At 46.1% G+C, this 16,725-nt stretch overlaps 1 protein-coding gene across 3 annotated transcripts in view; it reads right to left on the reverse strand.

Moving 5' to 3' along the window:
• SPRYD3 (SPRY domain containing 3) overlaps positions 1–7,846 on the reverse strand; it is a 23,154-nt gene extending 15,308 nt beyond the window's left edge. For all 3 annotated transcript variants that reach the window (XM_019659740.1, XM_019659739.1, XM_019659738.1), the window contains exons 1-6: positions 7,760–7,846; positions 6,182–6,328; positions 5,115–5,190; positions 4,368–4,492; positions 3,914–4,049; positions 2,876–3,061 (exon numbers count right to left, since the gene is read on the reverse strand). In XM_019659740.1, coding sequence (XP_019515285.1) covers positions 2,876–3,061; positions 3,914–4,049; positions 4,368–4,492; positions 5,115–5,190; positions 6,182–6,328; positions 7,760–7,836 — 747 coding nt within the window. In that variant the 5' untranslated portion in view covers positions 7,837–7,846. The remainder of the gene's footprint in view (positions 1–2,875; positions 3,062–3,913; positions 4,050–4,367; positions 4,493–5,114; positions 5,191–6,181; positions 6,329–7,759) is intronic.
• Positions 7,847–16,725: the final 8,879 nt, after the last annotated feature.

Consider the following 16,725-nt stretch of genomic DNA (forward strand, 5'->3'; position numbering starts at 1 on the left):
CAACACCCCCATCCCTGAGCAACGCAGCAGCAATTCTTCAACACCCACAGAGCTCTGGGAGTGGGGAATCTTTAGGAGGGGAAACTGAGGCCACAGGAAACAGAAGAATTCCACTCAAGAAAGATTAAACAAACATGACTAAAAATTGACAACTGTTCAATCTAGGTAGTGGGTATATGGGTGTTCACTTTTTTTGTCAACTTTTCTGTATGTTTGAAATTTTTTATAATGAAATGTCAAAGGGAAAAAAAGAGGTCTGGAATTGAATTTGCTCTTTTTTATGGAAAGAAAACCAGTAAGAAGGGACAAGAGAAGATAATTGAGACTCTAAAACTGAGAGACAGGGCTAGGAGTAAAAGAACTCCCAAGGCAGCAAAATACACTCACCTAGAAGGACCTTGGCTGAAGAAATTAGACAGGAGAATCCCAAGCAAGTGGGAATTAAAGCCCAAGAAGTCCGGATTCATCTTAGGAGAAGAGGACAGGAGGAGGGGAGATGACTGGCTACAGGAGAGCAGGCTTGAGTAGAAGGTAAAGCATATATGAGACAGTGGAAAGGCAGTGGGTAGGGGGTCAAAGAATGAGTATCTGGGCTTAGTTTTGCTACTACCGGTAATTCACTTTTTGACATTTCAAAAAGTCTTTCCACGTTCCTCTGGGACTGCTTTTTCATCAACAGCACAACAAGAGGATGTTTAGGAATGTGCAGCTGTCACAATGACCAGGGGAGGGGACACTAGCATCCTGTCCATCAAGGAATTGTCTCACCCAAAATGCCCACAACCATTGCACTGAGAAACCCTGGACTGGATGGCACCAAAGCCTCTCCCAAACCTTTATGGTTCTAAAAGGTGCTCTCCTGGGAATATCGCCCAGGGCAGTAGAAATAGGCTTCAACAACAGAAGTCTGAAGTCCCAGGTAAGGGCTCCCCACAGTGCAGAATGGAAAAAACAAGGACAAAGAGGAGAAACAGCTGTGCAAGGCATGGAAACAGGAGGCAGAGGCATGTCCCAAATGACCTCTCCCTGGCTCCTTCAGGCTGACACAACTCTGATCGCTAAATCAGAAATACAGTCAGAGGGACAAAAGGGAGGAGGCCAAGAGACAAGTAGGGATGGAGGGCCAAAAGGATGGAAGAAACTGAGTGAGTCACCATCATTTGAAAGATGGGGTAGTTGGCAAGACTAGAAGAGAGGCATATGTCCCTCAGGAGGCGCATGCCCAAATCTTCCCCAGAGGAGCAAGTGCTCAGGGAGTAGTGTTCCCACCCTGCCACTGTCACAAGCTGGGGTTAGGGTCTGAGAGAAGAGCCAAACTCAACAGCTTATGTCTAAGAAAGAAAAAATTATTCAACACATGGCCTGAGGGCATTGCGGGGAGGGCAGAAAGGAAGGAAAGCTATTTATAAATGTCTACAGGATTCTGCATCAATTAGAAAAGATTGCCTGGGAGGAGCTGGGAGCAGAGTGGGGACAGGTCCAGGCACGGAAAGGATGCCAGGAAAACACTCTTGAGGAGAGGTCAGGGATGAGAGTTGGAACATCGCCCTGGCTCAGTCCCAAGTTCAACTCTGTAGATGTTGTCAAAATGATGGTGGAAAGGGAAAAAAGAGATAAGGGTCAAGGAGTGGGCATGTGAGGCCTCCTGGCTCATAGCCATTGTAGTCCTTGGACCCCACTGTCAGAAAGGGGTGCAGAATGTCAGAAGCAGCAGGAGGGCACATGTTGAGTTTGACTCACCTTGAACTCCAGAAGGGGGGCCTTGCGCATAATCCACTCCCACCCCCTACTGCTTCTGTTTTGCTATCAAAGGCTGAGCTGAAAACACAGCCTGGGTTGGGGTGAGAAGGCCAGAGGGTGGAGAAAAGGTTGAGCTGGGTGCAAGAGGGCAGCAGAGGGACAATTCAAAGTGGGAGGCCTAAGCAGCCCACTGGAGGTCAGAGCCAGACCTCTGACCCAGCATCCATTCACTCCCATTCCAGCACGAGGTAGAGAGGGTAGATATGAAGACTTTCCCTCTCTCAAGGGAAAGACTAAAGCAGGTATGATAATAAGATGTATAAAAAAGCAAGCTTTCTCTCTCTCTCTCCCTCCCTCTCACTCGCTCTGTTTCTTTCTCTATGTCTGTCTGTCTGCCTCTCTCTCTCTCTCTGCACCCCCACCTTGGCTATGCCAGTTCTCTTCCCCGAGAAGGTATCACTGATACCAGGAGTCCATGCCTCTCTCTCCCACCTCAGCTAGGCCCGTTCTCTTCCCTAAGAATGTATCACTAATAAACCCTGCCAAAAAAAGGCAAGCTTTGAGGGTCAAGGATTCTCACTAAATCTTCATGTGCCTCTATTCTCATTCTCTATAAAATGTAGGGGGAAGATAGAAGAGATCGACATTGACACTTGCTCAAAAAAGATCTCAAAGAACCTTCCCCCACATGAATGAAACTTGTGGCCACACCTGCCCCACAGCACGGTGAATGAGAAGCCTGAGCCAGCTGAGCTGAGATCAAGCCCAAAGGGGAATTCAGGCACGCTGCCTCCCAAAATCAGCCCCAGCCTCTCAAAGGCAGGTGTGCAGGGCAATAGGCGCTGAAGGAAGCAAAGAAAGCAAAGGAGAACTACTACTTGTTCTGAGAGTAAAGATCTCAAATGAAGGAGAAGGGAAGAAAGAGAACCAACACAAAAGAGAAAACAGATCTGGACTCACAGAATCATGTCAAGGCCCCAGGCCACCCCGCCAAAATTCCCATTTCCCAAAACCCAACAAAAGACACTGTCTTCACCCCCAACTCTAAGTAATTCAGACATACTTACATGGCCCACAGGTGTTCTGCCCAGCCCTCCCCGCCCGACTCCTTACTGCCCCACTGACCCTTACTTACAGTTCCACAGACTCTGACATCATGGAGCCGGCCCCATTCATCCTCGTAACTGTCCACCATCATGACACTGTCGTCCTCACGGCCCAGCTCAGCGTTGAGATGCAGCCGCACCTCCTCACCCAGGGAGTGCATGCCCACTGCTGGGAACAGCCCATCTGGGGACATGGGCATGATGGTGGAGCCCACCTGCAGTGGAGGGAAGGAAGGAGCTGCCCTCTGGCTCACTTTTCTATAACTCTTCTAATTCTCACAAGAGTACTTTTGAGATGATGCAACAAATAATTATCACACACACTGATAGACAGAAAAATAGAGGTACAAAAAATTTAAAAAGCTGCTAAGTACTCCTGGCCGAGCAAGGTATCCACATAGCTAGAAGGCAAACACAAGTCTCTCAACTTGCTGCCAAAGACTTTTGGTACAAGTGAGTGTGCATTGGAGCAGGAAAGTGCTGAGGTCTAGATGCTGAGGGAGCAGGACCTCTCAGCCAAAGCCTGAAGAAGCAATTTTCCCAGGATGGGAGGTGGAGCTGGGTAGGAAAAGAAAAAAGCTGCATGGCTCTCTCTGCTATGTGCTCTTATCCCATCTCTTCATCAGTACTAGTCTCTCTCTGAAGAGGGAAAGAGAAGTGAAACAAGGAAAATAAAACACAGAAAGGACATATCCTCAAAAGTATTCAAGTGGAAAATCCAAAGAGGACCTCCAGCTTACGCAGCCAGGCCATAATCTCCTCTTTTTTTCCTGCTCAAAGCCCTCCCCCAAATCACCCAATTTTGTCCCCTACAATTCCTGCTCATCCTCCACTGCTCTAACTGCCCCTCTGCATCTCTCATCTGGATAATGTCCCAGTTTCCCCTAGGCAAGGGAAATGTCTTCTCCCACACACAGGAGACTTCAGGAGAACCTGACACTGGACTAAAGGAGATGGGAACTAAGCCTGCGGTTCCCTGGGCAAGCCCCAACCAGCAGACTCCTACCACCCCCACAAATTCTTAAACAGCTTCAACTGCTTAAGTCCCACTTGGGATTACCACTTACCCGCTTTCCATTTTTGGTGAAGAAGATCTGAGCAGTCTGCACATCAAAGGACACAGGCTCAATGCCGCAGCCAATCCGGTCTCCAGAGTTGCACTTTGACCCAAACTGGCGGCCCTTAGCTCGGCCATTGTACAGCCTATGGACAGAGCAGCACAGACACAGGACCCAAGCTGGGCCTCCAAGCTTCTCCCCAGTGCCGATACTGAGGCTTTATCTTGCTGCTCCCACGCTGTGGCGGCATCTTACCTATGTCCTAGAGTGAGTTCCACCCTTCCCTCTAAGTCTGCAAATCTCCCAGTGTAGCCATCAGGCTACCTTTCTGTCCTGATCAGAAGTCTATGAAAATGCCCCAAGATAGGTGAAGGAATGGCAAAAGCTACTCTGAGGCAGTCCTTTATATCTAAGATCCCCAAATCCATAGGAAGGGGGCCAGGTTCCACAGGAGACAACTCACTTGCCATCATCAGCATGGTAGGCTACAGAGTCAGGCAACCAGCCAGGCTGGTGATCCAAGCTGTAGTACTGAGGGACCAGCCCCACAGCAATGGTGCCGCGGACCCCACTGTCCACAATAGACACCTGGAGGGAGGAGAGCAGGGCAGTCAGCAGGGATGGGAAATGGGAACTGGTAGGAGTGCAGGAAAGGGGAGTTAGACATCAAAGGGGGCTGAGACAATAGACATGGGAATCAGAGAAGGACAGAGGACACTCAGAGGGAGAACTGGGAGAGCGAGGGCCTACTTTGACTACTTAAAAAGTAATTTCCAGGGCCGGCTGAGTGGCTTAGTTGGTTAAGAGCTCGCTCAAGAGTTTGAGCTCTGAGCAACAGTGGTTCGAGTCCCAGCCCAAGTTGAGCAGCCGCTGAGCTGCCAACAGGTGGCAGGATGGCTCAGCTAAAAAAAAAAAAAAAGTAATTTCCAATACATAGAAAGAGATAGGAGATGAAGTAGATGCTTGGTTTAGGGGTGGGAAAGGATATGGGTCAAAGTCTGGAATATCGGTCAAAGTCTACTTAGATGAGGGAGAGAAAAGCAGAAGGGACAGAGTAACAGGACTCCAGGGCATCTATTCTCAAATTAGGCACCATGCTATCCTGCGCCCTTTTCTCCCAGCCAACAGGACAGCCCTGATGGAAAATGAAAGGCTCAGACCGTGAATCTAGTAAAAAAGCTCCTTGGATCTCACCCCCTGCTCTGCCTACCTCAAAATAATTGCTGTCCTTGGTCAAGGGTCGAGAAGCCACATAGCAGCCAACTTCACCGGAGTTTCCATGGTAACTGAAGGAAGAATGAGTGGGGAAATCCATTAGCAGCTTAGCCCAGGAGTTGTGGGGAGGGCCTCAACATTCCCAACCCCCACCCTGCAAAGGCCAACACAGAGGAGAATCCATTAGGCAACACTTCAGGACATCTGCACAGATACCATAACATGATACTTGAGGTCACCCACTCCTCCTGCTACCTGCAGTCAAGGTCCAACCCACACCAGATCAACGCAAGCTTGGCTTCTTCATTTCCAGGGGGAAAGAAAGCAGAGCCTCCCTTAGTTGCCTATTAGGGGGTCTCACAACCCTGTCTAACTTCAATCCCTCATGCTGCAGCTTCAGCCCTTTTCCTTTGGCTCTGTCCTCAGTGGAATTGGAGAATGGCTGGTCTCTATCCTCTGTACCAAAGATCTTCGTAGACTGGAAGAGTTATTCAGTTCCCACTCTTCAGCTTTCTTGTCTTCAGGCTAAATAGCACTACTTCTTTCCCACCTTCAGTGACAACTTTGTGAGAGAGTAAGGCTCTGAAGGAGTCAGGAAGGGGTTCAAGCCAGTAGACAAAATAAACAAACACACAAACCAAAGGGTTAGAAGGTGGTGGGCAGGATGCACTACATAACTGTTCTTCCCCTAACAGGAAATCCACTGCCTTTGAAATAGCCACTCTTCACCTAAGGCAACCCGTGAGACACAGGCAGAAGGAGACCTAGACACCCCACAGACCCACTGGCGTCCTCTCAACAAGGCACGTGGGCAACTCCTGAGACCCCAGCAGCCTCCATCTCTCACATGATTGCTTCCAGTGTGGACCAGGATAGTGACCAAGACACAGGTAGAGGGAGTGCAGGGGGAAGCAGCACACACTGCTCCACTCAGAATGGACTTCAAGGTCAATAGCATGCCCGTCCCAGTGCAGTGTAGACAGTCCTCTGCCTCTGAAAAAGTTCTTTTTCATCTCTATGATCTGGTACAGAAGGGAAACCGCGGAAAAACCCTAAACTCACCTCAAAGTGTCTCCATCTACAAGAATGTGCTTGAACCTCTCCTGATACCGGAAAGCCCGGACCTCCCGTATCTCCCGGATCCGCCGGCGCCAATTCAGAAACCGGTAGTGCAAGTTGAGGTCATCCATCTTGTTCATGAGAACAAACCTGCAGATGGGGAGAAGGTGATTGAGGAGGAAGCAGGGCTCTGAGCAAAGCACCTCAGACTATTTGACCCAGAATGTGGAGAAGGCACTGGACTTGAAGTCAGGTGCCTAGATTGACCTCGACGATCCCCATCCTCATCCTTTCATCCAACATGTATTGAGCTCCTACTATGTGCACAGTTCTAGGTGCTAGGGACACACTGTGAATAAGATGGATGGGATTCCTGTTCTAATAGGGCCTCCATTCTAGTGTAAGGAGGCATGACAGACAATAAACAGACATGAGAATGTTAGACAGTGGAGGAAAAAGCAAAGTGAGGTGATAAAGAATATGGGGTGAACACTATGACATTTGAATTGAGATGAGAAGGAACTAGGCATGTGACAAGCCCAAAAAAGAGCACTCCAAGTAGAGGGGACAGCCAGGACACAGGTCCTGAGGTAGAAAGGAGCTGGCGTGGTAGAGAAATAGAAAAGCTAGGGTGGCTGGTGTGCAGGGAATATGAGAGAGAATATACAAGAGGGTGAGAAGAAGGCAATGGCCCTAGAGCATAGTGAGGAGTTTGTATTTTACTCCAAGTGTGATGGGAAACCTTTGGAGGGTTTTAAGCAAGGAAATGATATGATCTTAAGATTTGTCAGGTCTCAAAGCTCATTCAGACTATTGGTTGGAGCACTGATCATAAGCGGCGCGAAAGTGGCGAACAATTAGTTAGGCTGTCGCACCAGTTCAAATGAGAGATGGCATCCACTAACATGGTAGCAGTCAAGTTGGAGAGGAGTAGGATGATTCCTGTATTTAAACCACCAACTGTGCTAACATATGAATGAATGAATGAATGAATGAATGAATTTTTCCTGGGAGCCAAAAGTGAGAAAGGTGAGGTACTTTTCTTTTCCCATCCCACAAACTCTGAGACAGGAGTTCCATCAAGTCCTGACAGTGCCTTGCACACAGTAGGTGCTTAGTATGCCTTAGCTGGGCTGACATCAATCCCAATGCGCGTATTAGACCCTTGTTTAGTAGCTACAAGTCACCACGTGGCCTAGAAAGATAGGCATCTGAGGGGCAGCCCAGGTCTTCCGACCTGAGGTAGATACTGGCACCTCAGACCTAGGAGCATCTGCTTGCTCAGAACCCCACAGCTATGGCACCGGCAAGCAGCGACCGCACCGGGCCCCGCCTCCACCCGTGGCACGGCCTGGTCACTCAGACAAGACCCGAGGGCAAGGGGGCCTGCCCGTCAGTGTGACTACGCCCAGTCTCCCCAGGCCCCGCACCGGGCTGAGGGTCCTGAGGGGGTAAAGCCCCGAGTCCAGAGCACAAGGCCCCGCCCATGACCGCGGAGCCCCAGTCCAGGACCCCCGCCTCCCGCCTCAGACTCCAGGGAGACCCGAGACCTCCGGGACCCCGCCCCCGATCCCCGCCTACCGGGGCCGCCGCGTCCTCCTCATCCATAGGCCTCTCAGCTCGCCCTCTAGCTCTTCAGCCGCCGCCACCACACACATCCGGGTCCCCGCCCTTCCTACGCTCCCAAAGGCCCGCCCACCACCCCAGAGCCGACCAATCCTGAGCGGCCTAGGATGACAGGCACCTATAAGAGCCAGTCAGAGGGCGCAGGCAGGTCGGGCGCGGCCCGGTGAACCGGGTACCTTGAGCTGGGCCGGCTCTGGTAAACCCGGGTGTCGAGAGGGTGGGAGGTGGCTCCATGGCGGCACGGACGCCGCGCTGGGAGGCGTGGACGCTGACTGGGCGGTCAAGGGACGGCCTGCGCTGGGCGGGGCAGGCGGAGAAGGTCGCTGCGCACCCACAAATATTGCTAGTGTTCCATGAGCACTGGTTCTGTGCCAGACAAGATGCTAAAAGCTTTGTGAGAATGTCCTTTTAATCCACTCAACAGCCTTATGAAATGAATCTTATTATTATTTTCTTTTTGCAGATGAAGAGCATGAGGCTGGCCTCCATAGTTCGTGCGCTTAATGTAACCATATGCTTTATATTCTCTCGGGCTATATATTATACCTAATGTGCTTTATATTTTTCCGAGCTCCATTTCATGTCACCTTTCGCTCATTCTGAGAAGGACATTCCATTTTAGGACCGAACTTAGGATGCAAAAAGCACTGTGGCAAAACAAAAACACTATGGCATTAAACGTCATGCTGTTCGGAAACAGAGGGGTTTGGTGTGACAAGGAAAGTTAGGCTGGAGTCATAATGTGAAGAGAAGAGGGATACTAACATTTATTGAGCACCTACTAAAGGTTGTTTATTGCCATTCTGGGGAGGACTTCCACGATTCCCTTCTATCACCAAATCTCTTTTCCAGATAGGAAGGTTTTTCCCCCTGTGTATTTTCATACTATGTCGTTTGCACCTCATTTATAGCACTTATTACAATCATACTTTTATTATTAAAGTCACCTCTGTATGTAGATCTGTCTCTGCTAGACTGAGGTCCTTCAGACCCTGGAATTTATCCTATTATTATAAATAAGTACTCTGCAAATGTTGAATGAAATGGAAGCCATCATCTCATATACCATAAACAGTGACCACTTGGCATACTGGAAATAGGTGATGGAAATAGGTGTAGATGGGAAATTGAGAAACAGATTAAAACCCCAATTCTGTGACTGAAATGTCAAGATCTTGGTGTTCTTATCCACAAAGAATTATTGAGCATGTGTTCTCATAGCTCCCTTCCAGACCTTGGATTACATAGTTCTGAATAGTTATTCTCCCCATCTCATCTCCAGCTCCTTCTGTTTTCTTCATTTCTTCTCTTCCACCTCCTCTTACTGAGCTCTGAAAATACCCCAAGTCTCACCTCAACTCTTTCCAAAGGCAGCTAGAGGGCGACCAGCCAGGGCAGCTCCCAGAGTCATGTCCACACCACACTGGGTCTCCTGGCTCCTTCCAGAAACCACCTATCTGGCTAGGACCTGAGATGAAGAGAGATGAAAAGAGATGGCAGAAAAAGATGTTTCTAAAGTATTACCAATGATTGACGATTCCACTCAGGATTTCCTCATCTTCAGGTTCCAGGTATGGGGCTGGCCTTTTTGGTGAATCCTGAATCTATTGGCATTCTCAGAACTTAAATGATAATTTGTGCTTGATATCTGAATGTATTTGATTAAACAGCTTTATTGAGGAATAATTGACATACTATAGGCCATACATATTTAAGGTGTACAATTTGATGTTTACAATCATGAAAATATTACCACAATCAAGAGTGAACATACCATCACTTCTAAAAGTGTCCTCATGGTCCTTTGTAATCCCTCTTTTCCCACCCTCCCATCCCCAGGAAACCACTAATCTGCTTTTGTCACTAGTTTGCATTTTCTAGAATTTTATGTAAGTGGAAGGAATCATACAGTACATGCCCTTGAAGGGGTGTGGTGTCTGGCTTCTTTTATTCATCATAATTATTTTGAGATTCATCCATGTTGTTACATGTATGAATAGGTCATTCTATTTTATTGCTGAGTAGTATGTTATTGCGTGGATATACCACAACTTGTTTATCATTCACCTGTTGATAGACATTTGGTTGTTTCCAGTTTGGGGCTATCTTACAAATAAGGCTGCTATGAACATTCATGCATAAATCTTAGTATGGACATATCCTTCATTTTCTCTTAGGTAAATACCTAGGAGTGAATGGCTGGGTCACTGGTTTCCAAAGTGTTTGCATCATTTTAAATTTCTGTCAGCAGTGTTTCAATGTATCCCCTCCAATACTCGGTGTAGTCATTCTTTTCTTTTTTTAAAATTTTGCAGTGTCGTTTATTGTCTGTCATTCTTTTAAATTGTAGTCATCCTAATACATATGTAGTGATATTTCGTTGTGGTTTCAATTTGCATTTTCATAATGACTAATAATATTGAGCATCTTTTCACATGCTTATTTGTCATCCATATATCTTCTTGGTTAAGTGTCTGTTGAAACCATTTGCCCATTTTAAAAATTGAGTTGTTTTGAAAGTTCTTTTCATATTCTGGATTCAAATCCTTTATCAGGTAGATGGTTAACAAATATTTTCTTCCAGTCTGTGGCTTGTCTTCTCATTCTATTAACAGTGTCTGTCAAAGAGCAGAAGTTGTAAATCTTGAAGATGTCCAGTTTATCAAGTTTTTATTTTATGATTCATGCTTTTGGTGTTCTATTTAAGAAATCTTTGTGTAATCCAAGGTCACAAAGATGTTCTCCTACGTTTTCTTCTAGAAGTTTTATGGATTTAGGTTTTGCATTTAAGTCAATCCATTAAATTATTTTTATTTTATAACAAATTTAGATTTGCAAAAATTGTACATGGGATTCCATATGCCTTTCTCCCTATATTTCCTAATGTTACCATTCTACAATCATAATACAATTATTGAAACCAGGATATTAACATTGATACAATACTGTTAAGTAATTTACAGACCTTATTCAGACACCACCAGTTATTCCACTAATGTCCTTTTCCTTGTACAGGATTGAATCCTGGATCCCACGTTACATTTACTTGTTATGTCTTCTTAGTTTCCTCAGTCTGGGATAGTAATTCAGTCTTTCCTGAGGAGCATGTGCCAGTTATTTTGTATAATATCTCTCAGTTTCATTTTATCTGATGTTTGCTCATTATTAGATTGAGGTTATGCATTAACAATTTTATTGAGACCTATGATACGTTTTGAGTTAATTTTTGTATATGGTGTGAGATGTAGATCAAAGTTCATTTTTTGAATGTGGGTATCCAATTGTTCCAACAGCATTTGTTTAAAAGACTATCCTTTCTCTACTGAATTGCCTTTACACAATTGAAAAATCAATTGAGCAAGAAAAAAAAAATTTTTTTTAAGAAAAGAAAAATCAATTGACCATGTATATTTGGGTCTATTTCTAGACTCTATTCTGTTGCACTGATCTGGTTTTCTGTCTTTATGTTTTGATTACTATAGCTTTATTTTATATATATATATATATATATATATATTTTTTTTTTTAAGATTTTATTGGGGAATTGGGGAAGGGGAACAGACAAGTTGCTATCCTTTTGTTCTTCAGTCTAGTTGTGGAGAATGTCACTTCACTGGCCCATGTTGGTATTATCATTGCGCTCTTCCCAGGTGAGGCAGTCACTTGCCGGCCATTGGACCGCCACTCACGGTGGCTCTCAAAAGCTCACGCCAGCTGCCGGCCAGCCCCACTGCAGCCTACACTGTCACAGGCTACTCATGGCAGCCCAGCTCCAGGTCGAGCTGTTGTTCACCATCTTAGCTGTAGAGAGCACAGCATCACTGGCCCTCATGTGGGATCCAAACCGGGGCCCTGCTGCTCAGAGCTGGCGTCCCAAGCCAACTCTTAACCAATGCGCCACTCAGCCGGCCCAGCTTTATAATAATTCTTGAAATCAGGTAGTATAAGTCCTCCAATTTTGTTCTTTTTTAAAGTTGGTTTGAGATATTCCTGATCCAATCCTTTGAACTTCCACATGAAAAATCAGCTTGCCAATTTCTACAAACAAACAAAAAAAAGCTATCAGGGCCGGCCGAGTGGCGCAATGGTTAGGAGCTCGCTTGGGACGCCGGAGGGCCCCGGTTCGGATCCCACATGTGAGGGCCAGTGACACTGCCCTCTACAGCTAAGATGCTGAACAACAGCTCCACCTAGAGCTGGGCTGCCGTGAGTCGCCGGCGATGGCAGAGGCTGCAGTCCCTGTGGCAGTGGGTTGCCATGGGCTGCCATGTGTAGCCAGCAGCCAGCGTGAGCGGCCAGCAGCCGCAGTGAGCAGCCGTCCAGAAGCCGGCGACTGATCTGCCTCGCCCGGGAGGAGCGCAATGATGGTGCCAGCTTGGGCCAGTGAAGCAACGTCCTCCACAACTAGACTGAAGAACAAAACGACAGCAACTTGTCTGTTCCCCTTCCCCCAATTCCCCAGCACTGTTCCCATCACCCCAATTCCCCAGCACTGTTCCCATCACCCCAATTCCCCAATAAAAAAATAAATAAAAAAATAAAAGCTATCTGGGATTTTAATTGGAATTACATTGAATCTATTGACCAATTTTGGCAGAATTAACATTTTAACAGTATGGAGTCTTCCAATCCACAAACATGGTATATCTCTCCATTTATTTGTCTTCCTTAATTTATCTTAGCAATGTTCTGTAGTTTTCAGTGTGCAGATCCTTTGTCAGATTTACCCTCTAAGCATGCCATATTTTGATACAATTGTAAGTGTTATTTTAAATTTCAAGTTCCAGTTGTCCATTGCTAATATATGGAAATACAATTGATTTCTGTATATTGATTTTGCATATATTTGATTTTGGTGTATGAGATTTAGTTGCTACTTCACTAAACTTACTCTGGTTATCTAATATTAAATTGTAGACTCTCAGGACAAAATTTTAGGGAGGAAAAAAAATATTTACTATAACCAATGTTTTATTACAGCCCAGGATACTTTCTTCAACAGCTTTGCCAGAGACAGGCTATGGAAGGGCACAGCTGTCCTGCCCAGACCTCAAACAGCCCCAGGTTGCGTTTGGAAAAAGCCCAAACCTAGGCTTGGGGTATTCTAATAGATCAAGAAGCAGAAGAAGAGAAAGAGATCTATGAGTAATTTTTCATGGCTTGCCAGGGATCTTCTGTCTATAATTTTATTAATTCTATTCTAACTTCTTTCCTTTTACAGTCTGTGCTGTTTATCATAATAATATATTTCTTGTTTATTCCCACCCTACCCCCAACATACAACAATGCTTCCTTTTATTTGCCTTAAAACAACCTCTCTCTAGCTCTAGAAATTACATGTGGTTTGAGTATTTAGACAATTTAGGAAAAAAAAAAAACCTGTATTAACTTACTCAAAGTCTTAATGTTTCTCTACATCATTAAAGTTTTTGTGTTGAAGCGAAAAGAGCATTGAACTTGGAATCCAGTGGCTCTCACCACCTAGTTTGTGGCCTTTGGTAAGGTATTTAACCTCTCTGAATATGTCTTCTTATCTGGATGTCATAATGGAACATTGTGAGAACTATGCAAAAAATAAGCAGTGAACTTGAGTTGAATCTGAATATCTCTGCCTCCTCTTCAGATTGGAGAGTCCTCATCTGTTTGGTTAGTGCTCACAGGCTGACGACATCTCGCTGAAACATTGCCATTCTGTGGCTCTTTTCCAGTCCCGTGAGGCCTTCCAAAGCACATAGTTTTAGCTGTGGACACAACAGCTTTGAACCAGAATCAGATCATTCATTCAACAAATACTGAGTATGTTAGTGTTGGCCAGGAACTGAGTTAGACACTTCATTCATTCATTGAGTGCCTACCATGTACATCACATGAATAACCCTTAACACTCATAATAATTTTGTAAAGTAGTTATTGCAACATCCATTTTACAGAGGGAAAATAGAGGACATGGCTCCTATCCTAAATGTGTTCATAAGCCAGTTAAAAATTGACAAGACATAGTATATGAAAAGCTGCTAGAAATACAAGTAAACTCTAAGGGGTATTAAGAGGAGAAACATGATAAAGAGCCATGTGGTTGTTATAGACAGGTGCTGCTTTCTCTGCCTAGAAGCCTTCCCCTCAGTCCCCTCCCTCACAGATTTCAACTCATCTAAGAATCAACTAAAGCATCACCTCCTCTGTGAAGCCTTCTCTGATTCTTCCAGGCAAACTTCAGACCTCCTTCCTCTGTGTTCACGTCACCCTTGATCTTTTCCTTATGTAGTGTCATTGTTGATTTGTTTTCTCAAAAGACTGTAAGCTCCTTGAGATCGGGGTGAACAGACTTATTGAATTACACCCAGAGCTTGATAATAAAAATCAGAGAATACTTGGTTAGAGACGAAGGGGAAAGTTAGGTGTGTGATTATGAGCAGAAGCTCTGATGCTTGAATTCAAAGAGCATATTTGGCCAAAAGGGGTAGGTGGTTCTTGTCAGGTAATAATAGGGGTTGTAGAACTGGTGGATTTAAAACCAAGGATTTGGACTTGATACTGGAGCTAATAGGGAGTCACTGAAGGAATTGTATGCTCTACTTTCATTTCAGAAAGAATAGTCTGGGTACAGAGTAGACTGTGTCTGAAAACTGAGCAGTCCAAAGGAAACCATCACCATGGTCCAGATGAAAGACAATGATATCCCAAGCCATCAGATAGCTGTAGAAATGAAAACACTTTAATACCAGATGGTGGAACCATTAGGAGGGACTGACCAATAGGTAATTTCATGAGAAAAGAGAAAAGAGTGGAGGATGACTGGGAAGTTGGGAGAGAGCGATGAGACCAGTGGCAAAAATAGGAAAGCTGAGGAGTGCTTTAAGGGGAGAGAGAAGTATGGTTTCATGTGTGTTGAGTTTGAAATAATGGCAGGCAGAAGTTCCATCAGGACCCTTGGAAATGTCTTCTGGTTATTTCCCATATCCTTCCTTCTGATGCCTAATATTCTGATAGCTATGTTGGCCATGGCAACATATTAAGAGTTCAGAATTTAACCACAGATGCTGTGTGGAATGGTCCTTTTCCCAGTCATTTGGTTAAGAGTGAGAGCTCTGAGCAACAGGGTCACCAGTTCGATTCCCACATGGGCCAGTGAGCTGCACCTGAGCTGAGCTGCCGCTGAGCTGCCAACAGGTGGCAGGATGGCTCAGCTGGTGAGAGCACGTGCTCCTAACAAGGTTGCCAGTTCGACTCCTGCATGGGATGGTGGGCTACGCCCACCTGCAACTAAGATTAAACACAGCACCTTGAGCTGAGTGGTAGCAGCCATGCCGACAGGCGACTGGATGGTGACTGGACTTGGAGCTAAGTTAGCTGTGCCCTCCACAACTAAGATTGAAGGTCAACAACTTGACTGTTCCCCTTCCCCAACTCCCCAACACTGTTCCCCTTCCCCAATTCCCCAATAAAATCTTTAAAAAAAAAAAAGAACAGAGTGTAATGTGCAAGAGGAGGAGGAAATCCCAGCAGAGTTTATATGTGGAAAAACCTAAGAAATAGCCCAAGCTGTTTAGCCTTTTCACAGCTCAGACAGAAGCTTTTAGCAAACTCCTGTCTTGCAGAGGCCACACAGATTCCCAAGGGTTTGCACCTTGGCCCACACTCCATCATGAGTGCCCACTATGTGCTTCAGATCCCTGCTGTGGATGCTGAGGTGGAGGGCACCCCAAAGAGAGGAGAAGAAGCAGAATTCATGAGTCTCAGTCTGCAAGAAAGAGCCTGGTTAGATCCCAGCACTGACCTGGACACAGCACTGACACAGCTCTGGACATCCATGCTGGAAGGATGGGGAAAAGGGAACTGCAGTGCTGGGGTGGTGGGCGATACTGGATTGTGCAACACAGCTTAGACTGCAGGGAGGGACCAAGCTGAGCAAGTGGGAGCGTTAAACGGGGGAAATCTATAGGGGTCGTGGTAGGAATGTGGAAGGAGGGAAGGGGGAATTTGTGAAGGGAGTATTGAAAAAGGAGTGGTAGATGTGAGAGGCTAGCAGAGTATTGAGATTCTCTGCAATATAACTTACAAAGAAGGAGCACAAACATTTGAAAATTCACATTGGGATCCTGCAGGGAGCATGGCCATCTCATCCACATCCCAAATTTCCACAGGCCTTTCTTATTCAGGAGTAAAGAGCTGGAGCCCAAGAGAAAAGCCCTAGCCAGAACCATGTGCAGGGCAAAATAAATAGTGATAAGGGTTTGGGGACAGGACAGAGCTCCCTCTCCACCCTGGGGTCAGAGTTTGGGGCAGGAGGTCATAGAGCCTCTGCAAAGTGGAGGTTATATTGCAGAAAAGCTCAATATTCTGCTAGACTCTCACATCTACCACTCCTTTTTCAATACTCCCTTCTCAAATCCCCCCCTTCCCTCCTTCCACATTGCCACCACCACCCCTCCTCCCACACCTGTCCAATCTGTTATTAGTGTCTCAGGGCTGCTGGAAGACCCTGCTCCCCAAATTCGGGTCTTAAGGTCCTAGGATACCCATGAGGGGTGGTGCTGGGAGTGAGGTTCTTTTATTTTGTATTTACCTAGAGGTTCAGGAAGCCCTTGCTGACATTCTTGCTTGGGGGCCCAGAATTTAAACTGAGTCACTGCCCGGAGCGCTTGTTTTAGGAAAGAATGAGATGGCTGTTGCCTAACCCAGAGCCAGGCGGGTGTGGATTGCAGAAAGAAATGTCTTTCTTCCTCCCTCTAGGAAGGAAGGCTGGGCTAGGATGGGCGGGGCACTGCCTGGGGAAGGGCGGTGGTGGTGTGAGGAGGTAGACATATAGTGAAGGCTTTCCAGCGGGCTGACAGAAACACCCAGGCCAGTCACGGTTGGACACCCCCTGTGTATAGCACAGCCTGATGAATCCAGATAACACATTGGATGATACTGGGTGG

The sequence above is a fragment of the Hipposideros armiger genome, unplaced genomic scaffold (assembly GCF_001890085.2).
Source record: "Hipposideros armiger isolate ML-2016 unplaced genomic scaffold, ASM189008v1 scaffold_303, whole genome shotgun sequence".
In the NCBI taxonomy this organism is placed as follows: Eukaryota; Metazoa; Chordata; class Mammalia; order Chiroptera; family Hipposideridae; genus Hipposideros; species Hipposideros armiger.